This window comes from Apus apus, chromosome 10, assembly GCF_020740795.1.
Source record: "Apus apus isolate bApuApu2 chromosome 10, bApuApu2.pri.cur, whole genome shotgun sequence".
NCBI lineage: Eukaryota > Metazoa > Chordata > Aves > Apodiformes > Apodidae > Apus > Apus apus.
Genome location: NC_067291.1, coordinates 19,403,703 through 19,425,733, shown reverse-complemented (window position 1 = coordinate 19,425,733; position 22,031 = coordinate 19,403,703). Strand labels below are relative to the sequence as shown.

Genomic DNA, 22,031 nt, shown 5'->3' with positions numbered 1-22,031 from the left:
TAATTAACAGTGACCAGAGAAGGCTGAGTTTAAATCTCTATTAATTACTGTTTCTTGGATTTTAAAGCAGGAGTGAAGGCTTTCAGCTACTGTTTTGATCTTTTCCCTTCTCATTTACCCTTTTTTTTAAATGAATGTCAGATATGTGTTTTTATCTGTGTCCTTCTATTGGGACTTACTAGATGGATTATGTCTAATAAAATCTACCCTCAGTTCTAAATTATCAAGTTGACCCAGAGCTTCTTGCTCTGCCACTCTGTCTCTGGTGTCTTCTTTGCTGTTTTGAGATCTTCATGTGCTACTGCCCCATAAGATGTGGAATTCAGGCACAATGTCTGATAATTGTTCAATGGTCATTATACATCTGCTGCCAATGTACATCTGCATTTTTTTTGCAGTGATGTCTTAGAAATGGTCACTACCACTCTAGTAGTTTTGTGAAGCTATTGCCCTTCTCTGAAAGTTCTTAGACATGACATAGCTTTTCACTGAGCTGTCCCTGAAAACAAACAGCATAGTCTGAGTAGTAAATCAGAGCAAATATGATTTACTATACTTTGTATGCTAAGGTAAGTTTTTGACAGACCAAATGCATAAACTGCAAGAAATACTTTTTAAAAACTAGCACAGGGTTCAACTGCCCTTCAAGGTTTTCGTAAGGATGTTTTAAATATATTGCCTGGATTAGTATCTGTGGCAAACAAAGCATCTCTGAATACTTTGCTGCTCAAAAAACAGCAAAGACAAGGAGTATTACATGGCTGCTTCGCAATTTTTGCTCGTTGAGCAGATGGTAATTGAACACTTCCCTTTATGAATACGTCAAGTGGAAAGATCCCCAGTAAACTAAATGGATACATCTTTGTCTGAGAGACCAATCCTTTGTTCAGTCTGTCCATTCTAATCTTATTCTTGCTCTGCAAATTTATATAAAAGAGACGTTTCTTCTAGGTAACAAAGGGTCAGAGACCTAAGCATCAGTGAAAAGGCAGATGGGACTACAGGCAGCACATACTTATATCTGACTTTTTGGAAGAGAAAACAACCCTGAAACACAGTGTTGGGAATTCACCTTCATAGATTGAGATATTTTAGCTTTTAACAGTTTTGTTTTTCACTCTCATACCTTACACTCTTCTAACTTATAAATCTATGCAATGTGACAGGGTGTAATAATGACAGGATTAGTGATTTAACAGTCTTATTTGCTGCCATTTATTTGTCATTCAAACCTGCCAAAATTCAGTAGAGTTATGTATTGACCATTTCATGGTTCTTTCCTTTCTTGGCCAAGATATTATTGATCTCAGATTGTTTCTCAACATTCAGCTTTCCACATTACAATAGTCACAGCCATCATCTGGGTCCTTGACTTTGACAAATCTTTCTGTAGAGAAACTCTTGGTCTCACTGGTTGAATCTCGGTTTGTCATCTAGACTGGTCACTCAAGCCAGAGGTTAGGGACATTATTATATCTGCATGTAGTTATTTACTCATCTTTTCAGCTGCCTGGTCTTTGACACCTCTAATGAATTTCTGAAACAACGGAGGATTGTTCTTTTAGTAGTTTGTGAAAATATGCAAATTTAGGACCTGAGTATTTCAGGATTTTAAACAATGTGTCATAAATTCGTCAATTCCGAAAGAGACTCCAGCTCCATGGTGTGATGTGTGCTTTTAGCTGGTGGCAATGTGAACATTCGTACCTCAGGATTGCATTCAGACTTATATGGCTGCAAGTCTGGTGTAGTTTTTTGTAATCTCTGGAAAGGCTGCCTGATTGGAGCCATATGGCTGGATTGTTAAACATCTGTACCACAGGAGGAACAATCCAGAGCTTCCTGCCATCTGGATGAATTACAGTAGTTGCAGTTCAGTGCGTATGTTACAGCAGCACGACACAGCGAGGGAGTGTTCTTATAATGGGAAGCAAAATAATAGCTTCTGTGATCAGTGCAAAAGTTGTACTCTCTTAGAAAATGTTGAATCAGCAGCTTCAACTTCCTGAATATTCATAATGTTTGTTCATATGTCAGATTTGTTGATTATTTTCACTTTATAAGGCGGTAGCTCATTAATGTCTTAGAAGAAATGTTGTCCCCTTTTTTCTCACCTCAATTTTAAATTCCTTATGGTGAGCATTTATGTAACTTAAAAATATATTGTTTGAAAACTGCTGGACTTGGGAAATATATATTTCTTATCTTTATAGACATGTATTAAAGCTGGTGCTAGTGCTTTCTCGAAGAGCTTTCCTGCTACATTATTCAAGTACGACGTTCTGTACCTCAATAAAGCACCATAAATTAAGAGAACTGATCTAGCACTACATAGATACTTTGTATCTATGGGATAGTTTTTTTCTGGTTTGGGATGTATGAGTGCAAGAAAACGGTGTGCAAAGCCATTCTGCGTGTAAGGTTATTAATTATACAGTTGAAATGACATTAGGAGACACTTTGAAATTTCTACTTTTATATGCATTTGAGATGAGTCCATACATCTTTTTCTGGTGACAAATATGAGGAAAATTATTTGAGGCCTGTGTTCCCATCTGAGGGGAAACTTGACCAGGAATTAAGAAATTCTGCTTCTAGTCATAGTTGTCGTAGTCATAATAGCAGCAACATTCTTGCCAGTGTGTGGTAACTGGGAGGAATCCCTGTTTCCTATTGAATAGGAAGTGGTTTGATAGGAAAGCAACAGAAGAACCATGCAACAGAACTGATTATTTACATTTAACTTCTGCCACATTGCAGAGTGTAACCTAGGAGCCACGTACCCATGTCTAAGACACTGTTTTACAGAGCATAGTGGAGCAGGCCACAGCTCTGCAATCAGCAGAGGCCTTCACATGTCCATTCTGAGCATCTTGGGAGGCAGGTGTGTGGGAACAGGAAGAGGAAGACCAGCCTTATAAGTAGGTCAGTTCATTTTGTGGCATAGATGAAGCCACTGGGTTACTATTTAGCCTAAAGATAATGGAGAGACCTCTTTGATGGGAAGGTGAAAAAATCAATTCTCATTTTCCATCCATCATTTTATATTTGCCGTCAGCTTCTGGATGCTGATGGATTTGCAAAGATGCTGGTGGGGAGTAGTAATGAAACAAGGGAAGGACTTGTGGAAGAAATGCAGTAGGAGGAGGAGAAACAAAATGTTCATACAAAGGAATGAGAATAGCATAAAGGTGGAAAGGAGGGCATGCTGAATCTATATAATGTCTCAAGGGGCTTAATAAATATCAGAGGAATAATTATGCAAGCATTATAGTTAGAAAAAGATTTATACTCTTCCTAGTGTAGCAGTGAAAAAGCTTTTGTGGCTGCTTTTGGTGATCTCAGTTGGATCAGTATAAAAGAATCTTGGGGATGTAGACACAGGAGGCACTGGATTCAGGGCTACTCATGGTATTCATGCTAATGGCCCAGATGCCTGGAAGCTTCAGCAGGATCAGAAAAAAAGGCACAGGAATCACAGATGTGAGTTCATCGTTAAATTCGAAGAAAGAGCCATGCAAAGTTTTGTCTATTAATTTGCTCACATCTAGCAAAGACAGGTTGGTCCCCAGCTGCTGTAAATCAGCAGAGACACACCATGTTTGAATGGACACCTTCAGTTACTTCATCCTCACTTCCTTATCTTCTTTGATGTCTCAGTTCTCTTTCAAAATCCCCTTTCTCCTTCTCCAGCTTTAATACACTTCATTATTGTTAATGCTAGATTGCACTGATCTGGTGGGCACAGGTGTTAATCCATAATAGCTTTATGGCTCAATCTATTCTGTCCATCCCATATATGAGTGAACTGTTTTTCAGGATATACACAGGCAGGACATGTGCCATTTAACAAAATATGAAGGCACAGAACTCCAGAAATCTTTCTCTCCAAAAGAGTTTGGAGTTCATCAACAGTCCAGCTGTGTGGTGAGCTGGCTTAACTTATTGAAATCAGTAGGGTCAGAAACAAGATGGATTTGTGAAATGAAACACATGTTTAAAAGTGAAGTTGTTTCCTTGACCACTCTTTTACACTCCTTATCCCACTGAATAGATCTCTCTTGTGCTCTGAAGACATTTTAAAGCCTGGTAGAAAAGGAGAGAGAGAGAGAGAGAGGAAAAGGCCATCTAGATGGCCTTTAGAAAGAGCTCTGATGTACATATAAAATCGGAGAGAGCATCTTTTTACACTTGTCTGATGCAGTTTTCTGGCTGTGACCTTCCCCTGCCTAGCTCTAGAGTCTTTGTCACACGCTGACTCTATATGTCTGGGAAGCCCTCAGTCAGATGTGGGGGACAGTTCTAAGGCACATTCCTTATTGACTGAGAAAAAGAACTCCTGCAACCTATGCTGGGTGTAAGGACTCCTCTTCCTCATTTCTAGGCATCTTGTAAGATTAAAACTGCAAATAAAAATGAACCAATGTCACTACAAGAATTTCTGAGGTGCACTCAGGAGAATATAAACATAGCAGAGAGAGGTCCATCCCAGCTGCATCCCTTTCCTACCAGCCATACTGTAGTTAGTTAAATATACTCATCAGTATTGGCTTCATGAGATCATCTTACGGGTTTTTTTGGTCTTTCAGTAGGAACAGGGCACTATTTTGAAAGCTGGTGTGAACCACTCTTTCAAATATTTTTCACTCACTTTAGAGCCTTGGAAAGGGTGAGCTAGTGTTGGCAGTGCCTGGGCTGGCTGAGGGTTTGAGGACTTTGCTCCTACCACCCTCTGCTCTCTCAGCCATTTATAGCAACAACTGTGGATGCTCTAAGTAAGTCAACCTGTGCAGGCAGGAGGAGGCAGTTGCTACATGGGTGCTTTTACTTACAGTTCAGTTATTCCCCATCTCCTTTATCACAGGAATGAGACCAGCTAAAAGCACTTGGCAGATTGAATTTGGCCCAAGAGCTGCATGTTAGGCTGAAGTGCACTGCTTTCATCATCCTCCTCTGCATAATGCACATTTCTGTGAACTTTTGGAACGTGTGTCCGTAATTATCGCATCCTTTTATCAATCCCTCTTAAAATACCAGTGACATTCACACTAGGAATGCCAGATGAGCCTGCCATATGAAACACCACACCAAACTACTTGTAGTTATTGATGCTGGATTTCTCAAATGCTGGATGATAGCTGGGAGTGGGCTTACTGGGTGGGAATTTTAAGGGGTTGTAGCTCCCTTTGCTCCCAGTTAGCTTTGTCTTGTGTGGCATGTATTCCATGTCTCATGGTCAGATAAAGATATATTATTCCATGGATTTCCAGTTGCTTTTGCTACTGCATCAGTTTCTGATGAATATGTGAAAGCCTATAAAAATAGGCCAGCAATTCTGTAGCTTAGTGCAAACAGATAGTACTCTGTTATGAAACAAGTCTTCAAAATTTGTGGAAAGAGATAACATATGTTAAAATAAAGAGTACTTGCAAGTCTGAATCATAAATCATTTAGACCAAATTATAAAAATATTAAGATGCTAAAAAGTATAGAAGATACTTAGAAAATAAGTAAATTCTTCCTATTAAAACCATACTTTTTCATCAGGAACCTGGCTTCCAAAGGGGTTGAATGCTTCAGTTTCTATCAACATGGCTGAGAACTGTGAATATACATAATTTCTAAGTAGGGTTAATACCTTAACAATAATAAATGTCAGATCTTGCTGTGGAGGTAACAACTGATCTGAAGATCAGGTTGTGCTTTCATATGGATATACTAATTCTTTCTGTAGCTTTATAGAAAAGCACCTTCCTGAGACAGTTGCATGAGTTATTTAGTGAAGTGAGAGAGAGTGAAGCAAAACTGCATGAATTCTCCATGGGCCGGAAAAAAAAGAAGAGTGTGATAGGGCAACATGGATAATAGGTGCCCAAAGTACACACAGAATGTGCAAATTTAGGTTTGCAATACAGTCAGTTGGCAAATCAGTGTTCATTTTTGGTTCCCTAATTGTTCTCTGTGAAAGAAGATGACATCAGCTGATGGCTTGAAAAGCATCTGTTAACACTTCACATTCTAGTACAGTGTAAGAGCACTAATCAGATACCACAAAGACTAATCAGGGACAGAGCTCTTCTAACCAGCCATGGATACTTCCTCTAGAACCAGCTATTCTTTGACTTTTTACACAGACATCCTCTTTTTCTGTCTCTTACAAGATTACAACATTCCACTTCATATTTGTGGATTATTGCACGTGCTTTTCACTTTTATAAAGGTTTTATGGCTCCCCAGGGAAATTTCTCATGAAACTGAAGTCCTCTGCAGATTGGACCACAAAACATTTTTTAAATAATTTATCTTAAGCTCAGTATTTCTAATATAGTTATTCACTTTTGTAAACCTCCCCTTTCTCGGGTGCAGTAAGTCAAGAGCTGTTTTCAATCTGTTTAATCCCAAAGCTTTCCTTCTTTTTATCAAGATTTTTCCTTTCTGAACATTATGTTTTACTTTCATTGCTGTAATGCCCAGAATTTCACGTGCAAAACACAACAAAAGATAGCCTTACTTGGAACAGCTTACAACTGAGGTATGGAAATTAAGTCAAATAGATTTTTTTTCTGATTAGAAATAAGAAGCTGTGTATGAAACATGTTATAATCATACTTGTAAGGTGCTGAGACCCGATATTCAGAACAGCAAGGAACAAAAGTGGGGTTCAGTTACAGCTCTGTTGCAGCAAGTCACTGGTGTGTAGCTCAGGATCTGATACAACTGCATCTGCATTCACAGGTTTCATGTTTTGGAAAAAATCTCTAAGTTAAATAAAATTCCTTTAAAATCCTTATTAAGAGCATTCCAAACTATATTTTTTCACCAAACACTGTGTAGGAGTTTCATTTATGCAGATGCTGTGTAGCTCTTACTTTGTGGCAAAGGGTAGACATCTCTAGTTGAAGATGTCTCTGCTTATTGTAGGGGGGTTGGACTAGATGACCTTTAGAGGTCCCTTCCAACCCAAGATATTCTATGATTCTATCATTGTCAATACCTGCTGACAGTGTAGCTAAAAGTTTTTATTTCCAGCTCCCATTTTCTATTTTCAGGCAACAGTGTGAATCACAGGAATCAGAAAGCACACTTTGCTGTGTCTCATTAGGAGAAACTTTCTCTAGACATTTAGACATTACTAAGAAATTGGACTTGATCCTAGAAGAGCTGACCTCCTGCAAGCTAGAGTTGATCACAGCAAGTTTAAACTAGTGGCTTAAGATGAGAATCAGCCCCTGTAATTATACAACAATTTGCTTCCCTAGGTCTTTTTTGCAGTTGCGAGTGAGTTGCTCTGGAACACATTGCTGTGGTGCCTTTTGAAATGTGAGAAAAGCAGAAAGTGTCTCCATTTCAATATTCTATCCCCTGTAATGTTAGTGTAGCTTCTGCATTAACATGATCTTCAAACACTATACTTCTGTCCTTGATTTCATCAGGGGGACCTTCGTTTGCAGTGTGTGGCTTGATCTGAAGTGAAACCTGAAATGCCTTGGCTCTCTAGGGTCTATGCCATCAGTAGCCTGGACTCAGTGACAGGTTTGCTTTTAGAAATTTGTCCATGTTCATCCTATTTTGGTGAGAAACAAAGAAAAGGATTTTTTGTTAGATTGACTTCTTGAAGTTTGGAATGAGAACGATGAAAGGTTTCGTTTGAAAAATCAATAGTTTATTGAATGTGCTATAGGACTAAAATTTATCTGGGGAAATGGGTGTAATTTAGTTTTTTTAGGTGTTGCATTGCTCAGAAAGACAGAAGTATCATGTGGTCCAGATGTCTTGACCTAGCTACTTTTGAACTTTTAGACTGTAGACAAAAATGTCCATACCCGTGAGTGGAGAACAGTCATTCCTCCAGCAGTCTGTTGAGTGTAGCTTGATGCTACTTGCCATCACAGCAGTTTGGTAGATCAGGTTATGCTTGCTCTTCTGGTAGGTTTAACTGCTCCTCCATATTTTAGCAGCTGAAAGCACTAGGCATCTTAGTTAAGTATGAGCTTCTCCTCTACTCCCCAGTTTGTCAAGAATTTAATTCCCTCTGGCAACAAAACAAGTTTCCCCTAAGGTTAAATACAGCATGGCTGGGGAATTCTTCTAATGATTTTAAAACAGGAGAATTGCTTTTTCCTTCTTCTGTCCTCAAAAAAGCCCTGGAGTCTCCTGGCAAATAGTATTTGACTGCACTTAGTGAGGTGGAGTGAGGTCTGCTGGGTCATATACAGAGAGAATGAAAAACACTGCATAAGAGTAGACTTTAATATTTCCATATTACCCAGAAAAAGATAGTAAAGCTCTTTCTAAAGGTGCAATATAAAGCACAATTTACAGACAAATTGTCATTAAGTTTCCTGGTTGGATGAATCAAGTTCTAGTAGAAAATTAACTAGTGAAAATGTACTTTCTATAAATTGCAGGAAAAAGTTGGTCAGTTTGCCAAAATAGAAGGAGCAGACTGAGGGCACAGGAGGGGAAAAGCTTTCCTGGGTCATGGATTCTGCTCTGCTGATTCAGGATCTCTCTTAACCTCGTTAACAGTTGGATCTAGAGATAATGATTGTTTTGAACCCTGCAGTGAGGCAATGGGAAATCGTTTACCAGAAAAATTTAAATGCTGAAAATTATCCCACAGAAATAATATTGTATTAGCAGAATAATATTGATCAGCAGAATTGATCTCAGTGTAAGTCTTCCCTCTCAACACGGCAGAACGCAATGATTATTTCTAGTTGAAGCAATGGCAGAAAATGTGTAAAATCAGTTGCAGGCCTTAAATGACCAACAATTGCCAATATTTAGGTGATCTCCAGAGAGTTCTCAGTGGGCTCCGTGAGAAAGACTGAGCCTTAGCAATGGTAAGTGATTTGGGAGTGTGATTTACCTTAGGGAGGTCAGGATTTCACTTAAGGGTGGAATTTCTCTTCACAGAGCAAGCCCAGGTGCTTCTATCTCCTGATCCCTATGGAGCACTGGGGGTGAACAAGAGACATCCCAGTGTGGACTGTCATCTCTGACCTTGGTCTGAGGTCTTCCCTTTACGTGTGATGTGAGTCATGAATCTGCTGAAATCAGGAATTAGGTAGATGCTCTGTCTCTTTGCAGAATGTCTAGGTTCTTAGGCAGAACTCCTCCCTCCGTTTGCACACAGTGCCCTTGCTGGTTCTTGCCTGTGACTATCTACAGACTAATGGCTTAGTGGTGCTTTTACCAAACTCTATGACCTGTCCACTTTGCAGGGCAGATGTACTTCAGTGCTCAGAGTCCTGCAGTGCCTTCCCACAATTCCCCTTTTGTGCTTTGAAGTGCTGCAAAGCTCTTCTATTATTGGCACAGCCGAAGATACAAAGCAGTTCAGCTTACTGACCCCCGTTCTGCTCTTCTGACATTTCCTGCTACAAGGAGGCTGCTTTTCAGTTCTAGTTCAGACATGATTAAATGACAAGTACTTATCTCCCATTCCCTCTCTACCAGAGTAGATGAAGCCAATGGGGCATCAAAACACACAAAGAGTCTGTTAAATGTGTGACTCCCATCGACCTCTCCTTTTGCAGGGCTCTAACCTTCTCCTCTATTACTGTCACAGATGCAATGCCATTCCTGTCTCAGGGATCTGTTGCTTCTGCTCAGCTGCTCCTCAAAACCACCCAGCCTGAAATTCCAAAAAGTGTTCCACCAGTCTGGCTTTTCTCAGGGCACATAGAAATAGTGGCAGTTTCTCTGTGTTGACCTTCCCCTGGCACAGCTTACTTCTCCAGCCACTACATTAAGGCCTACAACAGGCAGTAGGTTTCAAAATGGACTGAACTGGATTCTCATCAGTGCTAGATCTTTCAGTAACCAGTAAGCTGTGGGCATTCCTCTTGTGAGGGAACTGAGGGTCTGAAACACTGAGGTCTGGCTGGAAGTATTCAAGGACTTGCACACAAGCTCATGTCATCTACCTGGGACACTCAGCCATAATGAGAATGTGGGTGTTCCTGTGTTCACCTTCTCATTAGTCATTAGAGCCCCAGATTGCTGTTTCTCTGGTAATAGAAATCTGAGCTGAAACTATCATAAGTTTTATGTTTATTAACAAAACTACACCTCCCAGCAGATTTATACAGAGATTTACTGATACTGTCAATGATGACAGTGACATCTGTCAGATTCTTCTCCTGGGAGAAGACAAAATCCTCAAAATGTACCTCCTCAGTTCTTTTACTTTAGATATTCACAAGTCATCTCTGGCACAGCCTATTCCCTGAGCTCTGGCAGGGTGTCAGGACTGAGGAGAACACAACCTAGCTGCTATTTTGGACAGATCAATATCTCACTAAGGCAGTGGTCAGAGACTCCGCCTGTCCTGGATGACAAGAAGGACCATTGATTCTGCTCTGATTGCATAGATGCATAGTCTTGAATTCCAAATCTGCCAGGGAAAGGAGTTGATCTTGTGACCCATTGCTGTTATATGTTCTACATCAGTATTATCTTTCCTGTGCTCACATTGATCTTATTTTTTGTATTTTTTATTAGTACTTTCATTGGATACCAAGAGGGAGATGAAAAATAAGGGTTGCTATACCCTGAAACAATAAATTCCTCAGAGCCCGAGCAGGCTTTGAGATCTCTTCATCTCTTAATCTATCAAAGTTGCCAAACTCTGCATTAAAGTGCTATCCAAGGTGATAAATTAATGGATGTATCCTGAGTGATGACCACAGAAACAGACATTAAGCAATGCAAAGAACTATTATCCCACTCCATTGAAACAATTATGCAGGAAGCCATCTGATCAGCGTGACTGCTGACGGAAACACGGAGAGGAAATCTTCCATTCCACAAATAAGCAATAATCTAAGAATGAGGAAAACCTACCTACATGCATTAGTTGTAGTCATCTTTCTTCTGCTATCAAACCTCCCTTTTCTGAGCACATTCAAAGAGAATCCAGCCAAGAGCTGACTACAGACTTATCTAATGAAGCTAAAATCGTAGACTCAGCACAACCTGGATTCAGGCCAGTACATTAAGATGGAAGCACCAGAGTGGCCCTGTGTTAATAGATTCCTAATGGAAAAGGAGCAAGCATCTTTTTCATCTTTTTTCATCTTCTTTGACCTCTCTGCATTATCTGAAACCACTGGCCATGAGATAACTGCTGTTTCACCTGACAAAATTATCCTTTCCCTTGAAAGTGGCACAAGGGACTGGAGGAATGTGCTACAATGGCCCATATTGTTTCAGGGGCACATATTAAAGAGTGAAGGAAAATATAACTTTTCTTCCATTAAATTTCTGCTTTGTGCAGGCAAATATTTATCAGGCATGGGGCAAACTGATTAAGTGACCTCAAGTTAAAATACCAGCAACATATAGAAAAAGTGCAGGTCTACCTCTGGTTCACAGCAAATAAAAGATACTGGTCCTAGTTTGGGGGAGATCAGTGTATAGTGAACAAAAATTGGCAGGCACTGCTTAAAGCAGGGCAGAGAAAAGAAAAGTTTTGAAGAACTTGCAGTAGTGGGGCAGTGTCCCTTGGCCACACGTCCAGTCAGAATCGACCAGTTCATTCTGTGTAGTTGTAGGAGAGCACCTGAATTTCTCATTCTGCCTGTGCTCTCCTATAGGAGCATCTGCATCTTCATCTAGCAATGTATTCCATTATTATAATGTATCTACAGTTATTTATGTTTTCTGTCACCTCCTGGCTGCCCTGCCGTCCCTGAGCAGAAAGCCTGCAGAGTCCAGGTAGCTCTAGTTCATACAGAACACTCCAGCAGCACACACTGCCATGAATGAGTGCAGTTTATGAAGCCTGTTTTCTGCTTTCTATGCTGGGTTCTTTTAGACTTCATACTGGTCTTTGTTTTGAAGATATTTTGCTTGTTTGGCACAGTAAAGTCTGACCAGCTGAACTCAGAGAGAGGTGGAACTTGCTGGGTCTGTGGCTGTGAACTCCTCCAGGCTCAAAGGACCACTGGACATGTTACCACATTCCATTGCAAGCACAAGACACATGTTTTTGACTGTGCCTTTTGTGACATAATACACATTTTAAACATTTGGACAAGCTTACAAAATTTTATCAAGGTAAATCACTCCATACTTCTTCCCATAGAATGAAACTCTTCTCAAAGTGGACTTTCCCCTCTGGGAAAGAAGGTGGATGTGGCAGGTGTTTGGTGGTTACTTTGCTTCAGGGAGTACAAGTAGTCAATGGGTTGCTGAGGATGTGATGAGCAGGGTACAACAGCATGTATGAAGCAGTGGTACAGCAGGGTTAGACCCTGCTGAGTCTTAGTTTGTGTCAATACGGGAATGCAGCACCAAGGGATAAAGAGCAGCTCTGGATCCCCGGACTGTGGCTGCTTTTGTCTTGGATAAACTATCTGTGGTGCCACTGACTGAAAAGAACGCTGCCCTAAAATTATTCTCCAAGCAGAAGAGTCTGCTCCACCCAGCCCTGTATTCCTCAGTAACAATGTCCTGACTCTTTCATATCTTTGTAGATGGGAGACACAGACAAGCATTTAGTGTATCTAAATTCAGGACAACAATTTAAAAATAAGTGCTAGTGTTAGAGAAATCTAAGCAATCATTACAGGTGAGAAAAGATCTTAATCTTTAGGTCTACTCCCCTGAGGATTGACCTTATATGTTTAAAAAAAAAAACCCCAAACAACGCTTTGTAATTATAAAGTAAGTGATAAGCATCAAATGAATTGTCACAGGACCCTTTTGTTGACTTTATTCCATGATAAGGAGCAGTTTCTGTGTGACCTTGAGTATGGCCACATAATTCATGCTAAACGCATTGCTACAAGGATAGCATTCTGGCACAGCTTTGATGTAGGTCATTTTATTACCAGGCTGAATCAAACTACAAACTGATCTTAAAGTCATGCCAAGAATACTAATAACAAACTGATCAATGAGGATTGTTCAAGAGAATTGGTCAAGGGAAAACGCAGACATAAAAAGTCTGGAATTCTAAAGGCTGAACTGTTTGGCCTATTGTACTGGGAGGAATTGTATTCCTTGCAGTAGTAAAAGTTTTCTTTACTCCAGGGGCCTTTAGCTAAGTGCTGAGCAGGACAGTGTCAGAAAGTATACATTTATCTTTATTTTTCTTGACCTTTATGTGCAAGTAGTTTTTATAGTTCCATTAACTAGTAAGATCATTTGCAAACCACTGTACAAAGTATATTATGAAGAATGCCTTGGGGACCATTGTATGCTATTATGTTGGATGTTAATAGAATGAAAAATTAATTTAAACTCTAAAGATTAGAGCAAGGCAAAAGTTCCATTTTTTAGGGAAATTCAAAATTTTATTTGCTATGGTAAAACTTTGGAGTTGTACCCTAATATGACCTTTATAAGCCTGATCCGACTCAGACAGTGAAGGAGTCTGATTATTTGCCTCCTTGAGTAAAATGGCTTATATCAAACCTTTCCCTTCTAAAAAAGGGAGATTTCTGTGACCTTCACATATGGGATCAGTTCTGTGTCACTTCACAGCTTGATATGCTAGTGAAGTCAAAGCTGCTTTTTCAGCAGGTTAATAAACCAGAGATGAGAGAACCCACAGTTCCAAAGAGTGTCTTTACCTTACTTGACTCTTTAATTGCTCATTAAATGTTGTCATCTTCAGAACACCTAAAACCAAACATGCTGTTCTACATATGACTTTTTTTACTTTGCATATCAGTGGTGACTTCAGAACAAGGAACAATGTCATGAGTCTTGCTTGTGATTCTCACATAGCACTCTTCCCAAGGGACTGAAGCACTAGTACAGAAGTCAGCACTTCTGTCCATAGACAAGTAATTAAGTAAACGTTATTAGCTTAATTAGTCATCTTTACTTCATATCTGTGTGAACAGACTTAAAGTGTGAAGTGTTTGTATGGCTAAATCAACTGAATTTAAATCAGTAATGAGCAAAAGTTTTGTTACATGAGAGAGCGAAGGAGTAGTTCACCATCAAAATTCTTGATCACAGATTGTACTTTCAGCTGAGAACCTGGCCTAGTTAGAAGGATAAAGTTGCAGGTTTTACATGTAAGAATGTTTTCTTGTTGTAAATATCCATGCTGGGAACAGAAAAATCTCACAATTTCCACACCTTTTAGAAAACTAAGTTGTAAATGTTGCATCAATGAGAATTGTGTTCTTAGAGCCACATGGGGCAGAATTGTCCAAGTATCACTATCCCACCATCTTGTGTATATTTTAGTGCACTCTGCTGATAATAACAAATTACAAGTTTGTGGCCGTTCTGTACGTGGGCTTCTTATCATAGTAACCAGGCATTTTTAAATAACTGCATGAAAGTGTGTATTTCTTTGTCCTGGGTTTGTGATACCCTGTCTTGAATTTAATCCTACAGCTGTAGTCTAGAATGTCTCACTGTCTTCAGAAACCCTAACACAAGTAAAATAAATGCACAAAAGATTAAGACAATTAGTGACTAGGGAATTAGCTATCAATATTTCATGCCCCCTGCAATACTGTCTAAACATGAGATATGAAATAAGAATTAATTGGGCTTTTGACATGCAGCAAACCCAGAAAGGAAATGACTAATCTAGAAAGATCTTGCAGTCGTTATAATGAGGCAACATTCTAAACACCGGTCATGTGTGATTTGATGGATAAAAAGCAGGAAGATTTTTCTCATAGGATAGTTCAAATTTCACTTGTGATTTGAAGCTGGATTTAATTACATTATGATTAGCTTATTGGGTTTGGGCTGCAATGACCTGAACACAGAATAGATAGCAAAATGTTTCCATCAGCTTTGATACTAGCCTTGAGTGCAGATTCAAGATGAGATCCAGTCTGGTAGTCCAAACAGAATGTCCAAAGAGAAGGAATTGTACAAGACACTGGTGGAAAGCACTTGGCCATGAGAACTGGACACTGAAAGGGTGTTTCATATGCAGGCCCAGTGTAACTTTAAGAAGGTTCACTGGCTGATTCAAAGGGAATTGGGCAGTTCAGCCTGGTTTTCAGTACAGCTACACAAGCCTCCTTCCCAAATCAGCTTTGCTGGCTGTTTTAGACAAGAATGAATTAATCTTTGTCTTGGAATAAGCCTTTTATAGTTCAGCTTCAACCAGTTCTTGGTTAAGTAAGCACAACATCCACATTTCCCAGCTGATCTAAAAATGCCCTAAGTCGTAAAGCGGAAATACAGTAGTAAGCAGGAAAGTTTAGGGTAGTTATTCAGTATTGTCTGTGATTTTATGTATGTGATAGGCATGCTGGCATACACTGGAAAGCAAATCAGACACCAAAGCAGCACAGGAGAAGAAAAGTCTTAAAACCATGATCTGTTCCTATTCAGTGAGAAGAAAAGGAGATTCTGCCATGTGTATTTCTAGTCAACTGACAAATGAGACAGTAAAACCAATCAGTTTTTCAAAGTTTGAACCTGGACAATATTGAGTGTTCAATAATCCAGCAGTGAACAAAAAAGTTACAGAACATTGTAGTTATGTAAAACTTGACAACCTTGAAAAGACAAAGCTGCCCTTACAGTTACTCCATCATCTAGTAAAACTATTTCTTCTTCTTCAGCTACTTTTTACACATCTATTTTGGACGTTAATATTTTTAAATATCTTTCAAATATCTTATGAACTCGAGGGCAATAGAAGAAGCTGGTGTTCTGTAATATAATAATAATGTAAGTTCAGTAAAAATGTTATGATGAAGCAAAGCTGCTAACCAAAGTAATTTCTGGTGTTGGAGCTTTTTATTAGAAAGAGCTGAAGTGACAAATTAGTTTATTGTTGTCAAGAGACCTGTATTTTATTTTGGTCACTTTGTATTAATTAAATCTTGCAAGTAATTACTTTTTTGTGTTTGCTTTGTTTAATATTTTTTAATAAAATACTGCCCTCTGAGGCAAAGTTTATTGCATGTTTGCCAACCACTTAATATGGTCACCGTGCTGTGTATTGTTTCTCCTTAACAGCACTCTGCACAGAGGAGTGTGTGCATGGAAGATGTGTTTCTCCTGACACTTGTCATTGTGAACCAGGATGGGGAGGCACTGATTGCTCCAGTGGTGAGTAAAGATTACAAAAATGTGACTAAGATACATGCTGCTATTCAAAAAAGGCCTTAAATAAAGCAGTGGCCTTAGAACTTGGATGCGTTAGGGGAAAAAGATGAAGATTGTTGGTTGATTATTTTGCAACAATTAATACCTGATAATAACCTCTCCTATGATAATGGGGTTTTTGCTTGTTTTTACAAAGAACTGTTCAGCAGAGGATGCTCTTAATGCTTTTGATCCTGTTATTGGGATACCAAGAAAGAGAATATATCTCTATCATAGAATTTTTCTCTTTTAAATCTTTACTACAACGCATTCTTTATTAAATACTTCATGGAATACTTGAAGTGCTTTGGAAAGCATGCTCTCTAGACAGAATCCTTGTCCTGTTGAAGCCAGTGGGAGTTCTGCCATCAACTTTTCATGCAGCCCCGATTCTACCTTCTGACTTGAAATCCAAACCCCAAATTATCCTTTCTGCAGGAGCTGGGGAAGTGGTTGAGGTGGGAGTTCTGCACCTTTTATTAAGAAATTAATTCACACTTGAGGCTTTCGGTTCTCTCAGCTGGAGGAACTGTGTATGTCTAACTCTCTTAATTGGTAATGATAAGTTAAAGTCTATGTGATTAGTTCAGGCTGGAATGAAAGAGCTCTTCCCAGCGCAAGCATCCGAGGTGTTGTGGAACACAGACCCAATAGATTATTGGCATCACAGAAATCAGCCTGGTAATTGAAGTCTATTTGTGTGTCAGGCAAGTAAATAAAACTGCACCAAGAAGGATGCAGTGAGTCATTTACTGAATGGATGTTTCATTTTGCTTTTATTTTCTCCCTTTCTCCCAAATTGATTTGATTTTTAAAAAGAGGCATCATTACCAGGCAAAAAGATAACAGAAAAGGGATCTATAAAAGGAATTGTTAGAAAAGGAGTTGAATGTGACTTGGGCTGAATACTCTTCTCTGGTCAAGTTATTGGTGTTTTGTCTGCAGCTTTGCTGATGCCTCCTCAGTTACAGCAGAAAAGGCAATAGGGAGAGAGCAGGGAAGAGGAAGAGAATCAAAGGCCCTGCTTTGGGCTTTGAAGCAACATTTTGGTCTTTCCTGACAGGAAAACAAGGCGAAAATTAGGCAACATTGCATACTGAATATCTATAACAATATTTTAGAAGAAAAATAGTATCTCCAACTTTAAAATATTGTCTAGACTGTCAGGAGCCAATTTTGTCCTTTGTGTTTTTTTAGTAATAAATAGGTTTGAGCTAACAGCCACGGAGTATTCAGACACTTAGAGAAGTTTAAAAGATGAGAAACCAAAATACTATGATACTGTGAACATACGGATATAGATGTATATATTTATACAGGTATATGTTGTATATATGTATACATGCATTTATACAAAGAGGAACAAGCACCTGATTCTGTGTAAAGCTAAAGAGGAAAGGATAAGGTGTCAAAGTGCAGAATGGTCTCATGGATTATAAAACTACCCAGTGCGTCTTATTAAATTGCACTAATCTTGCAAGTGAAGATAAAAAGAAAAAAGAAGGTTTTCCCTATATTGAATATTTAGCTTTTTAAAGTAATTAGGAATATTAAAGCACTGACAATGATTGAGATAGAAACATTATTCATAACTTTTATTTCCGCACTGGGCAGCAATCCAGTATATTTCATTTATGAGGTTTCAGCGCTGGGAAGAGAAGCGTTAGCCAATTCCTAAATTAAATATGCCTTGTTAACTTTTATAAATGATAGCCCAGGATTAGCTTCAAAATTTAAGCTTTCATTTTATTAATATAATTAGTGTGTTCGCTAGGCTACAGTGCCCATTGTCTTCCATTCCATTTGCTACATGCTGGGCAACACACGCTCCTGTCCTGAGGTCTGCTGAGAAGAAGCACTGTCCAGGGCAATGCGTGTGAGTGGCCTCACAGGAGGCAGCTCTTAGTGCAGCTGGGAGAGCTGCTCACCTCAGTGCTTGGCACTAGGAACTTGGATGACTGGCCTCTTTATTGTTAGGAGATTTTGTTTAAATTATGAGGTATAGAAGGGATATCAGCTGTATACACTGCAAGTGTTACTCTGAGTATTCCTAAGAGAGGAGCTGGGAGCCTTTCCCTAACTGAGGTTAACTGGTTAACTGGGTTTTTCATACACTGGTGATCCATATACAGAGTCACATCTTACTGTTAGCCAGTAAGAGTGTGGATGACATTTTTCACTTCTGCTGGAATAATGTAGTACCTGTGCCTTCTTCATGTTACTTCATTAATATTGGGCAGCTGCTATGAAAGTTACATGCTTGCAATGACAAATACGGTTCGTTGGATGTTTCTAAATGGCTGGCCCTGCAGAGATGTGCTCTGGAGAAACTGAATCTGATGCTGTATGAGCACCACCCTGCTCCCCCTGGGGCCACTGACCTTCCCTGTGTGGTCCTTGGTATCAGTGGTTTTATTAAGTCACAGGCATATTGCTTTTACTGTTGGCTATTTTAAACTGTTTTACTGGGAAAGGGGTTGCTAACCAAAGCACTCCCTTTTAATTTAGAAAATCTCCCAGGAGCAATAATTGTTTCCTGAATTTTGTCTCCTGAAAGCAATGTTGAGGAGTAGAGCACACCTGAGGGTCGTCTGTTGTCGTTGTTGGAAAAAGCCTGGGGACACTCTCTCTTTTTGAGATGGTATTTCAACCTCCTGCAGACCAGACCATTATAACTTTCAAAAATTTAGACATATAACTTCTGTTTGGTTTGATGGGTGAAATTCAGCCATAAGCAGAGCTCCAGCATAAGGTCTGAGTGTCACTTCAAAAGCAGAAGTGAGATCCAGTTGTTTCTCTGACTGGGTGCAAGGAATGCCTCCACCAGGAGGGGGTATGAATTCTGACATGTTTCCTCTGGGAAGGCAAGGTTTTGCTGTTAAATGCAGGTTCCTGGTGCTAGCGTTAACCCTTGGCTAGTATATACTCAGTTAAATATTTTGAATAGTTACAGCCTCCAGTCATCCAAACAATTTAATAATCTTTCTCAGACTTTGTTTCATGCTTTTCTAAAATTCAGACAACAATCACCAAACTTGCTGTTTGGTGCAGCTTCCCAGTGATCATGGTACATGTTAGGGTTCATCTGTTGTCAAGGTTAAGATAACTTCAGATTAATTGCTAAACAATTAAAGGAAAACCCTGTGCCATATTCAGCTCTGCATGCCTTTCTACCTGTGTTTTACTGCTTGCTGTTGTACATCTGTCAGTGCCTGCAGGCCTAGCCTTGATTTCATGCTATAAAGCTGCAATGTATTAAGGCTTGATTACAATAACAATAAAAAGAGAAATAATGAGGTATTAAATAAAGAAGCTCTTGGATAAAATGTTTTCAAGGTTTTAATGATGTTTAAAAGGAAAGGTCTGTAAAACAAAATCCCATACCTTTTCCCTTTCAACTTGTTTTGTTAAAATCATGCTCATTTTGTCCATGCAATCTGCACTGTTGTTTTTTTAAAGACAAAGGAAAATTGCAAATGCTCTGTGTGAACTTACCTGCTCACCTGTCCAATTATTTCAAAGCAATTAACTTCAAACAGTATGATATGCTGGCTTGATGTTCTGGTAGGAATATAATTGACTGTTGGTGGTTACCTGGCCTCTTCTGGGTCTTGATAATAGCCATCTGTATTTGCAAGCTGTTAGGCCTCAATCCAGCAAAGCACTTAAGCATTTCCTTGGCTTGACACATGAGCAGGACTTTTCATCTGCTTTAAGTTAAGCAGGTGCTTAAGGATGTTGCTGAGTCAGTTTTGAAGAAACAGCTAAAACATTCTCAGTGAAATCTAAACAAGCATCTCATTGAATTCATCAGGGCTATGAGGAGCAAGGTGGCCTATCTTTCAAAATGCCAAAACTCATCAGGCAATATTATTGAAGGCCATTTTTGCTTTCATGAGCATTTTTCAGTGTGGGGAAATCTTTCTGCTTAGAAGGGGTGCACAATAGCTCGGAAAAAGGAAGTTCAGAGCAAGAGCCTTAAATTAAAAGCAAGAACCTTCCACAATTATGTGTGCCTGTCAGGGAAATTTCAGAGTGAACAAACACAGGGATTGTAATGAAGAAAAAAATGTTTGTTTTGCTATTAGCTTCAGAAGAAAATATAGTACTTGCCCTAAGAGTAATTGAAGAGATATTAGCATAATAATGCCAAACCATCTTGCCTCATACTAAGTCACCCGAGGAAGAGAGATGATGATATTGGTGTCTGGTGTGGGCTGATCAGTAATGTACACACATGGATAACTTATTTTGCTTTATAAAGGATTTTTTGTACAAACTGTCATTAAGAGCAAGGACCTATTTCATCTTGATGTCTTTATCAAAAATAGCCAAGGTCACAACAACAGGCTGGTGTAACATCACAGCAAGATCACATTTAAGGGGATGGCCCTAGAGCAGCTGGAGTGCTTCCGTTTTGAGACTTGTGAGGAATGAGAACTGCAGATACTTGGCTGAATGGGAAGGGGGGTTGCTTGACAAACTAGGGAAAGCAACAGTAGAAATCTCAGGAGAAAAATAAGAATGTTTTAAAGGGAGTCTGTGGTGTTTTTCAGGCTTCATTTTGGCTTCTGTGTTCTCAAAATGCTTTGAACTATTTCCAAAGAAGAAATAAAGTTCAAAAGAAAGATTCCTGGTTTGTGAATACAGGCTCAACTAAAATTCAGCTTAATGTCAGGGACTGATCTGCTGTAACCGTTAGTTTATTTTTTGTCCTCTGGTTTTTAGGATAGGACTGACTGGGAAACTACCAAGACCCACCAAAGAAGTGCAAAGGTGCAAGTCCTCAGCTGTTCTAAACTGTTATTGGGCCACTACATAGATTCAGGGTCTGGCCCTGTTTGTTGTGTGGGAATTTGACTCTGCTGTGGGTTTGGATCACGGGGACTGTTGTATCCAAGTGCCAACTGAGGTGACAGAACCAGGCATCAGGTTTCTGATTCCACCCAAGTCCATGTATTTCATTTGTCCCTCCAGCTGTTGAGTCTAGATGCAGTTTCTAAAGATCTGTTTTAAGTTGTGGATGTAGGCTTAATTAATGCTTCAGCTGAAACAGACTTTCATATCCATAGCATGTGGACTTTAAAGTTTTAATACACTTTTCATTTAAGCAGAACTCAAATTGTAGCTTAATTTTCCTCTGATTTGCAGACCCATCATGCAAAGAGATGCAAATGTATAAAAACAAGCTTCAATGAGGCTCATAGAAGGATCTTGCCATAGCAATTACACAGTGGAATTGATTTCTCTCTCTTCCAGTTCTAACAATTTGCTCTTCCTTAAAAAACATCCAGCTCCCTTCAACCACTGCTGAACTGGTGTAACCAGGTAAACAGCTCATGTTTAATTTTTGCCTCTGCTGGATGTTGGGCCCAGGCCCTTGGGCCTGTGTCCCCAGGTGGCCTGTGTGAAGCAGCCTCTATGGCAGCGTATCTTCCTGGGCTCAGCCTACGCAGGACAGCCTGTAACCAGGGAGGAAAAATGTAAACACAAGCTGCTGTTCAGTGCAGTTAGCAGCACAGCAGCATGTCCTGTCTATATTTTTACACAGATAATTTGGCTGCATTTTCATTCAGTGGGAATATTTTGTCTCTTGCTGAAGCCATTAATATCTACTCAATTGTTTGTGGCAGTTTCTCCTCACTCTCATAGAGATTTGACAGTGTCCTCTAAGCTTCCATGAGCTAACTGCTTTGGAGGTGCTGCAACCTTATGGAAAGGTATGACAGTCACGTTAGCCTTGGCTTTTCCCACAGTAACAGGACTGAGCAAAGGGCAACAGTTCATTCTGGAAAAGGAAAAGCAGATCTAAGATTTGCTTTGGGAAGAAATTACTTTCTGTACTTCTTTGTGATTCATTGATGATTAATAGATCCATTGCCAGTTGTCCTGAGTTTTGTACTAAAGTGAGTGAAAAATAGAAATTGAGCACCCTATGTCCT

At 39.4% G+C, this 22,031-nt stretch overlaps 1 protein-coding gene across 11 annotated transcripts in view; it reads left to right on the top strand.

Annotated features, from left to right (window-relative positions):
* Nucleotides 1-22,031, top strand: part of MEGF11 (multiple EGF like domains 11) — a 254,581-nt gene that overhangs the window by 69,895 nt on the left and 162,655 nt on the right. For all 11 annotated transcript variants that reach the window (XM_051628083.1, XM_051628087.1, XM_051628080.1 and 8 more), the window contains exon 6: nt 15,961-16,053. In XM_051628083.1, coding sequence (XP_051484043.1) covers nt 15,961-16,053 — 93 coding nt within the window. The remainder of the gene's footprint in view (nt 1-15,960; nt 16,054-22,031) is intronic.